General features: G+C 36.2%; 2 protein-coding genes across 2 annotated transcripts; both read left to right on the forward strand.

Annotated features, from left to right (window-relative positions):
- Window positions 1–6667: 6667 nt before the first annotated feature.
- On the forward strand, window positions 6668–7294 carry LOC142541910 (uncharacterized). The gene is made up of 3 exons (XM_075648359.1): window positions 6668–6860; window positions 6923–7014; window positions 7064–7294. Exons 1-3 carry the CDS (start codon window positions 6668–6670, stop codon window positions 7292–7294), a joined length of 516 nt encoding a protein of 171 aa, XP_075504474.1.
- Window positions 7295–8307: 1013 nt separating this feature from the next.
- On the forward strand, window positions 8308–8661 carry LOC142541912 (uncharacterized). The gene has a single exon (XM_075648360.1). The coding sequence runs from the start codon at window positions 8308–8310 to the stop codon at window positions 8659–8661; it is 354 nt and encodes a 117-aa protein (XP_075504475.1).
- The last annotated feature ends 1489 nt before the right edge of the window (window positions 8662–10150 follow it).

Consider the following 10150-nt stretch of genomic DNA (forward strand, 5'->3'; position numbering starts at 1 on the left):
TTAAGAGTTCTGTTTCTCATCTCAACTACTCCATTCTGTTAAGGCGTTCTGGCAGCTGAAAATTCATGATGAATTCCCTGTTCATCTAAATATAAATTAAGAATCTTGTTAGTAAATTCAGTGTCCCGATCACTTCTGATTTTAATGACATAAATTGATTTTTCATTTTGAATCCTTTTCAGAAGCTTTATCAGGAGGCTACTGGTTTGATCTTTTTCAGCAAGAAATATTACCCAAGTAAATCTAGAAAAGTCATCAACAACAACAAGTGTATACTTCATTCCCCCTAAGCTCGTGATAGGGATTGGACCAAATAAGTCCATATGCAATAATTCCAAACACCTTGGAGTTGATTTACTACCTTTATTCTTGAAGCTAGATCTGACTTCTCTACCAAGTTGACATGCAGAACATACATAATTATTAATGAAATTGATATCAGGTAAACCATCAACTATGTTCTGCTTCTTGAGATTATTGATTAACTTGAAATTCAGATGATTCAATCTCTTGTGCCATAGCCAATTTTTATCACTAAGAGAGGCCACTAAACATGTGGGAACACTAACATGATCTATATTTCATGATACTTTGTAAGTGTTAACATCTCTTTTTCCAGTTAATACAGTAGACTCAGCAGTATCTTTAACTATGCATGTGTGCTTCTGAAATGCTACAGAGTAACCGTTATCACACAGTTGACTAATGTTGATCAAATTATAACAAAGATTTTCAACCAAGAGTACATCAGTTATAGAGATATTACCATGGATAATCTTACCCTTACCCACGATTTTACCTTTCGAATTGTCTCTAAAAGTTATCTTTGGTCCATTACAATTTATTACTTCTAAAAGTAGACTTTTCTGTCTATTCATGTGTCTGGAACATCCACTGTCCAGATACCATGTGGAGCTACTTATCTTGGTTTTCTTCTCTTGTTCCTGCAAACACAAATTTTAGTAAATGGTACCTAATCTACTTGGGTCCAAGCCTTATCAGTCCCTTGGGAACCCACATTTGTACAATTTTTGGTGATTTTGTACTTCGGGCAACCACAGAAGTGTGTGCAACAGAAGGTCTGTTATTTCTAACAGAATGCATTCTAGTATGTTGTTTTTCCCTTCTGTCTTTGTTGTCAGGACTGTACCTCTTATGAACAGGTCTAGAATTATAGTACTGGTAGATTTTAACCTTCATAGAGGGTTGTCCTCCTGAGTTGAATCCTCTACTGGATCCAGAACTCTGGTGAACTCTTCCCTTAGGTTCAACATAACCCAGACCATAATGCTTCCTTCTGTTTGTCTGATCTATAGTCCTTTCAACTTGAACAGTAGGTACTTCTGGTTCATATACCAAACTGGATTTAACAAAACAAATGTATTTCCCTTTATTTGTACCTAGTTCTTGCTTAGTACTGGTTTCAGAAGTTCTTTCATTATTGCTGAATCCGAGACCACTCCTGTCTCCCGATTGTTTCTACAATTCTTGCATCTTCTCTAGTGAAACAGAAGACTAGAATATATAGTTTCTGATTCTCAGACTTCGTTGTCTGGTAATCTACATTCACCCTGTCATTCTCAGTTCTTAATTTACTCATCTCAACTTTTAAATCATTGCAGCTATTCTCGTGCAAGCAGGTGAACTTATTAACTTGATCTTTTAAGTTTGATTTTCAATTTTAACTTCCTCGAATGACTGAGAAAGTCTCGTGTACTCTTCCACCATGTCATGCAGTGCTTTAACCAGATCAGTTCGTGTAAATTCATTAGAGTCAAAGTCAAATACCTCTCCAGATGTCGAGGTTGATTCAGTTTCTGCCATGAGACATTTGATCTCTTCTGCATCTTTATCACTGGAATGAATTTCTGAGTCAGAAGACTCAGAACTAGAATCCGCCCATTTTGATTTTCTTTTTCTGCAATCATCGTTTTCGATCTCTTTTGGATTTATTGTCATTTCTCATGTATTCCTTTTTCTTTTGATCATCCTTGTTTGGCTTAGGTCAATCAGCGATGAAGTGCCCTACTTTTCCATAGTTTAAACACACCATATCACCAGGTGGTGAATCCTTCTTAAAGTTTCGGTTAGGACCCGGGTAAGCTCGATGATTCTTCTTCATGAATCTGGAAAATTTCTTCACAAATAAAGACATTGCATCGTCACTGATTTGTTCGGCAGTCTTTTCAGATGTGCTTTCAATGGTAGTAGCAGGTGATGCGCTTGGAATAACTGCAGCAGTAGCCGTAGCAGTAGTAGGTAGCAGTAAGAGCCTTGGTAGGTGGATTTGATGATGGCTCTTCTCCACTTCTCACTTCCAGTTCAAACTCATAGGCTTTCAAGTCTGCAAACAAGTCGTGTAGTTCTAACTTGTTCAGATCTTCAGATACCCTCATAGCCATGGTTTTTACATCTCATTCTCTAGGTAAAGCTCTCATAACTTTGAGTGCTATTTCTCTGTTGCCATATTCTTTCCCCAGAGCTGCTAACTCATTTACCAAGCTGTTGAAACGTTCATCAAATTCACTCAGAGTTTCTCCAGCTTTCATCTTCAGATTTTAAAACTTCTGCATTGCTACAGACAACTTATTCTGCTTTGTCTGTTCTTTTCCTTCACAGATTTATATGAGTTTTTACCAAATCTCTTTTGCAGTAGAGCACATCTTGATCTTACTGAAGGTGTTCTTATCAAGTGTTTTGTAGAGAATGTCCTTCGTAACATTGTCAAGATTGGCTTTTCTTTTGTCCTCGTCAGTCCATTCACTTCTGTGCTTCTCAACCATTTGTGGTGCCCCCTCAATAACAGCAATAGCTGTATTTGCCTTTAAGATTTTCAGGGGACCATCTGTGATGACAAACAACATGTCATCGTCTTGATCTGCAAGACGAGTTTACATGCGGATCTTTCAGTCATCGAAGTCTTGTTTTGAGAGCATGGGAACTTTCCTGAAGTGTGCCATATCTGTTGTAAAATTTCAGAACAAGAAAAATCCGCTCTGATACCAATTGTTGGGGATCGATAAGGAGTTTAGAGTGGGGTGAATAAACTCTTTCCTTTATTGATAGTTTTTGCAAAGGGTGCTTGAATCCTGTTACAGATTGTAGATTGTCTTGTTCGAATGTAAGTCCAGCTGATCACAATAATAAATGCGGAAACGATCCGATGGAGTAAGGTGAAAACAGTAAAACAGTAGGCAGTAGACAATGGTTGTTTCTGGAAGTTCGAAGATAAAATCTTCTACGTCTCCCCTTCGTCTGTTTGCAGAAGGTATCACTAAAAGACTTTGGATTTTATATTACATCCCTTGTGCACACCCACTTCAGTAGGACTTATCCTTAGCCTATTAAAACTCTTAGTTACACAACTCCATAAAAACGAATACAACAAAGTTCTGGAAAAGACTCTTTTCCAGTTTACAAAATCTTCTCAATGATATAGTAAGCGTTCTAGTTTGAAAAGAGTTATGAGACAGTAACAGCACAAAATGAATTTAGAAAATCAGATATTGATAATAAGGCATGTGCTGTTTTCTATATGTTGAGCTTTGAAGATAAGTAGTAGTTGATGATAGCTCAAACTCACATTGGAATAATCGTTGTGATGATAAAGATAATAACGTTGTTTTCTATAAAGAATTTATCTTATTATATATAGAAAGCTTGAGTCCAACGTAAACAAAAATGGCTTCTTTTGACTTCTGATAGAATTAGCTTTATTACCTAAAAAAGTTCCTGCAGAAAGCTTTCAGAATAATCAGTCTTTGCTTTATACCAAAATTGGTAAGGCGTAATAAATAACTTTGTACATCATTAATGGTGCAATTAGTACTTGTACTAGGTAAATTAACGGTAACATTTAAGATAGCAACGATCAAGTAAATTGCGTTAAGTTACTTCTGCTTAAACTAAGTTCTGCTTATAAAGCTATGTTCTGCTTTGGGTTTTTCTAAGCCGATAAGTACTTGAGTAGTACTGCTTTTGCGATACTAGAGCTTCTGTTTTTTTATGTAGTCTTCTGATTTTAGCTAACGCGACCTACTGATTTTGACTCTCATCACCACAATCAAATAAAGTCTAACAAATTTCTTTTCGTGTAAAGTCAATTGAACTGAAATCAAATACCTGCTCACTGTTTGATTCCAGTTTTGTATCATCGGCCATCAAACACTTTGCTTCTTCTTCATCACTGGAGCAGCTTGAGCTCTCAAATTTTGATTCATCACTATTAGTTTCTTCCCATTTGGACTTACTTTATTTAGCTAACAGGACTTCATGTTTCTTTTTGAAGGATCTCTTTTCATTCTTATCTCTCCTCATGTGCTCAATTATTTCTTTCCATTTTCATCGACTATCCTTATTTGGTTTAGGACAGTTAATAATGAAGTGTCAAGTTTTGCCACAGTTGTAGCAAGCATTTGGTTCTTACTTAGAGATGTTCTTGTGAGATTGTGTTTGAATAAACTTTGATTTCTTCTCATGAATCTCCCAAACTTCTTGATGAACAATGACATAGCATCATTGCTCAGCTGTTCTACAGACTTTTCACCTGAACCAGCTGGTTCAAGTTTCATTGCGCTGAGGGCAGCTTTGACTTGTGGAGTTGATGGTTCTCCCCCTCTAGTATGTAGTTCAAACTCGTAGGCCTTGAGATCAGCAAATAAATCGTGTAGTTCCACCTTGTTTAGGTCTTTGGATTCTCTCATGGCCATTGTCTTAAAATCCCATTCTTTGGGAAAACCACGAATAACCTTCAATTCAATTTCCTTATTCGAATACACTCTCCCGAGTGTGTTTATTTCAATAATGATGCTGCTAAATCGTTCATCGAACTCATTCATTGACTCTCTAGTCTTCATCTTGATATTATAGAATCTTTGTACAGCAACTGAGAGTTTGTTTTCTTTTCTTTTTTTCTCGTTGCCTTCACACAACTGAATCAACTTTTCCCAAATCTCTTTGAATGTTTTGCACATCTTGATTTTGCGTAATGTGATCTTATCCAATGTTTTGTATAGAATATCCTTTGCTACATTGTCCAGATTTTATTTCCTCTTGTTTTCAGCAGTCCACTTTTCTCATGGATTTTCAATATGATGAGGCGCTCCATCAGTTATAGCAATAGTTGTATTAGCTTTCATTATCTTCATTGGTCGGTTAATTATAACGTACCACTTATCGTCATCTTGTTCAGCTAAATGAGTCTGCATTCTGATTTTCCAATCATCAAATTCTTCTCTTTAGAACATAGGAATTTTATTGAAAGAACACATGGTTATCAGACGTATGATTAGAAAATATTCAGGAACAAGATTGAAAGCTGCTCTGATACCACTTGTTAGGATCTATTTGAAGGGTCAAAGTTATTAGAAGGACGACGGATTGAATAAACACTAAGATTTTTTACTCTTTTTGGATAATGGTGAATTATTTTAGTGACAAACTCATTCCAATGATCTTTTTGTCGATATCTGTCAGTCAACTAGTATAATAAACCAAGTAATAGATTGAATACTTAATGAATAACTAAATTAACGAATACGAAGATTTTATGGATGTTCAGAGGCTTCAAATGCTCCTACGTGATGCCTTCTATCACAAGGATAGGTTTTCCACTAAAAGACTTTGATTAATTACAGAAGCTGTAATAACCCACTTCAGTTTGGACTTAAACACTGCCAAATTGAAACTCTTAGTTCCCTTTAAAATTTATCAGTTTACAACTGATTTTCTTTCTTAGCACAATTGATCTTAAAAGATCGAATACAATAGTGTAATGTTCTAGTACTTTAGCTCAAATTATAGCCTGAAAGCTATGAATGTTTCTGTGAAATGTTAGTTTTTCTGTATTAATATCTTGATAGAAAGTGTAGAACTGAATTCGAAAATCAATCAAAATAATTGTGCAAAAGTTTTTTCTCAGCTGAACTCATCGGCTATTTATAGGCTTTGCTTCCAACGATAACATTCAATGCATTAAGTTACTCATATCTGTTGATTAATCCTTTCTGAATATGTCAACATTCTTCTGACAATAGTAAACTATGGCATTCTGCTACACGGCGCTTCTTCTGATAGTTGCAGTCTTCTGCATATGATTTCTCGGTTGGTAGCTGCGCTTAAACCGATGACGTGTCAAACTGAGTGTCAGTTGACTATATAGACTATCAGTTGAACTAACTGTATGATTGATCATTTCCAATTGATGGTTCAGTTAACTTTAAAGATTCAGTTAGCTTCGATCAGTTTGATTGCCTCCGATTATTTAACTCATTAATTATCAGTTAGGGCAATTTCAGTTTGGGTAGTTTCAGTTCGAATTAATTCAGTTAAGCCGATCAGTTCTAAAATCTTCAAAAGCTTTATTTGTCAAACTCCCAAATTCTGATTTTAACAGTCTTTATAGATGATATTCTTATTTACTCGAGGAGCATAGAAAAGCACAATCAGCACTTGAGGACGTTCCTTAAGTTATTTCAAGACAGAAAGCTATTTGATACACTCAGCAAGTGCGAATTTTGGCGAGAGAGAGTGACGTTCTTGGGCCACATTCTTTTGAGAGATGGAGTTGAGGTCGATCCAGCAAAGTCGAGGCAAGTTAGAGAGTGGCCAATACATAGGAGTGTAACTGAGATCCACAGTTTCCTTGGTTTAGCTGGTTACTACCGGAATGTTCATTCAGGGTTTCACTTCTGTTGCAGTAACCTTGACCGCCTTGATAAAGAAAAATCTGAAGTTTATTTTAGGATCAAATTGCCAGGAGAGTTTAGATAAGTTGAAGCAAGCTTTGACTTTTGCGTCAGTTCTATTGATGCCATCAAGGCAAGGAGAGAATGTTCTCTATGCAGATGCTTCGAAGCTTGGTTTGGGCATAATCTTGATGCAACACGATCGAGGGATAGCATATGCGTCTATACTGTTGTAGGTTCATCAAAAGAATTACCCGACTCAGGACCTCGAGCTTGTAACAACAATATTTGCTTTGAAGGTATGGAGACATTACTTATATCTGGAGAAGTGCAAGACTTTCGCTGATCTTAAAAGTTTGAAAAACTTCTTCACCTAGAAAGAGTTGAACATGAGGCAGCGGAGATGGTTAGAGCTGGTGAAGGGTTATGACTGCGAGATTAGCTACCATCTGGGAACGGCTAATGTGGTCGCAGATGCTTTTAGTAGAAAGACAGCAGTTATTGTTCAATTGATAGTTCATAGACCATTACAGGAAGATATTCAGCTATTCGAGATTGCAGTGTATGCTAGGGGCGAGGCTCCTAATCTTTCTACTATGCCAGTTTAAGTCGACTCTGAAGGATAGAATCCAAGCAGGTAAGTCTTCTGATGAGCAGTTACAGAAATGGAGACTGAGAGATGAATTTAAAGGTCAGAAACTGTATTCAGAGTAGGATGGCGTAGTTCGATATCGAGATCGACTTTGGGTTCTTAGTAGTGATTCACTGAGGGATGTTGTTATGAAAGAAAACCATTATACTCCATATCTATTTATCGTGAAAGTACGAAGATGTATAAAGTTTTGCAGTCATTTATTGGTGGTCAGGCATGAAACGAGACATCTTGCTTTTTGTGTCTGAGTGTTTGACATGCCAGCTGGTTAAGGCAGAACACCAGAGGCCAGCAGGGAATCTAAAGCCACTTTCTATGCCCGAGTAGAAATGGAAAAATATTACGATGGATTTTTTAGTGGGATTGCGAAGGACTATCTGGGGATTCAATGCCATTTGGGTGATATTTGATCATTTTACGAATCAACGCCTTTTATACTTATTATGATGACATTCACCTTGACTCATTATGCAGAACTGTACATCCAAGAGATAGTTAGATTGCACGGAATTCCAGTGTCTATTGTTTCAGATAGAGATCTGAGGTTCACATCATCATTCTGAATTTTTTGCATTTAGATATGGGAACGAAATTGTTGTTATGTGTCCGAAATGGTGATTCAGATTCTGGAGGATCTACTCCGAGCTTGTGTGATCGATCTCCAGGCCATGGGAACCGATGTTACCTCTAATGGAGTTCACCTATCATAATAGTTACCAGTCACCTATAGGTTTGGCTCCTTACAATGCATTTTATGAGAGGAAATGCAGATCACCGATACATTGGGATGGAGTTGGTGAAAAAGGAGAGTTAGGCCCAGACTTGATCAAATAGACAGTAGAGCTAGTAGTCAAAATTCGAGATAATATGAAAACTACTCAGAGCCGTGAGAAGAGCAACACTGATAAGCGTCAAAGGGAACTAGAGTTTGCAGTGGGCGACCACGTGTTTGTGAAGGTAGCACCTATGATGGGTGTTATGAGATTTGGCAAGAATCACAAACTCAATCCGAGGTTCATAGGACTATTTGAGGTTCTGAAGAGGATTGGAACATTAGCTTATAGAGTGGCATTGCCACCGATGCCAGATGGAGTGCATAATGTATTTAATATCTCAATGCAGCGAAAATACATGTCGCATCCTTCATATGTAGTGAATTCTGAACCTCTGCAGTTGATGACAAATATGTCCTACGAGGAAAGGCCTACACAGATTCTAGATAGGCAAGAGAGAACGATTCGAAACAAGGTTATTCAAATGGTCAAAGTCAAGTGGCTAAATCATTCGGAGGGGAAGCTTCTTGGGAAACTGATACTGACATGAAGAGTCACTACCCGGAATTATTCGGTAAGTCTTAGTTTCGAGGACAAAATTTCTTCTAAGGGATGTAGGAATTGTAAGGTCCAAAAATGACTTAATCCTACTGCATGCAAATCTAAGAAAAATGGAAAATTTCTAATTAAATTATTTTAATCTCATTAATTTAATGTGGGAGGCATGTTTACATGCTTAAAGTAGGGTTTTCATTAGAATGAACAAATCAGGCTTTCAAAGGTTATTCGAGAAGCGGCCGGAGAACGGAGATTGGGAACTGTAAAGGAAAAATATTTATATTAAATGATTATTTTTTATGATTTAATATAGGGTATTTTTAATATGTAAATTTTTAAAATAGGATCTTTTGATGTATTTTTGCATGTCGACTAATATTTTAAACTCGTAATCTATTTTTGGCTAAAATAAGAACTTTTTGGAAGCTCAGTTAATATTTTTGATAACTTTCCTAAACAAAATATTTTTCCTATGTACTAATGGACTTATTATACTAAGATTATTGGGTCTAATAGTTTATCTTAGTATTTATTGAAAAAGGATCGGTTTTAGGGTGTTCAAATGCGCAACGGAAGTTCAAAATTTTTTTTCTAGCATGAAAACAGAAAATTTTATAGGAAAAATTTGAACACCTCATGTACTAGTATGTAACATATACAAAAACACAACTATGTCATACATAGGGTGTTAAGATAATTACCTATCAATCTCAAAGACTGATGTAATGGCTCCAACCAAGTTGTAAACAACTTGGCTCTTCAAAGGCAAGACAAATCTACAAGCTCTCCTTGTTCTTGAGTCCTTACTTCAAAATCAAGCCTACCACCAAACTTAAAAGATCCACCTTACACTTGCACTAGAAAATGTAGGGTATTTTTCTTTGAGAAGAGAATTGTTTCTCCAACAATTGAAGAACAAAAATGAGGGAGAAAAGCAAGAAGAAATATCGGCCAAGTGAGTGTCTAGACAAGGGAGGATGAGTTGCCTTGGGGTTGCAAAAAGCTTAAAGCAAAAGTTGCATGCCATACAATTTTTTAATGAAAAGTATTCCCCAACTCTTCACCTCCCAAGCATGAAATTTGAGTGGGTTTGTAACAATTACAAGGCCCATGGACTTTAATTTAATTGTCTCAAACAAATTTGAGCCCAATTAAACTTTACTTGATTTTACTCAAGCCCACTAGTTAAATAATTATCTTCAATTGGGCTCTACAAGGCCCAATGTTATTTAATTAATTCAACAGTTGAATTAATTTAATTATTTGGACTCTACTAGGTCCACTAGTGTTAAATTAATTCGACACTTGAATTAATTTAATTTAGTCCATAATATTGTTTATGAAAATTACAATTTTCAATTACATTATTTATTTGGTCAACTTTTAATTTAGGAACACGTTCATATATTAAAATTATATTTCCCTCATAGAAGTCATACTTCTATTTTTGCTTACGCTTAGAAACTCATTTATAAGCCGTT

This window comes from Primulina tabacum, chromosome 4, assembly GCF_025594145.1.
Source record: "Primulina tabacum isolate GXHZ01 chromosome 4, ASM2559414v2, whole genome shotgun sequence".
Classification (NCBI taxonomy): Eukaryota; Viridiplantae; Streptophyta; class Magnoliopsida; order Lamiales; family Gesneriaceae; genus Primulina; species Primulina tabacum.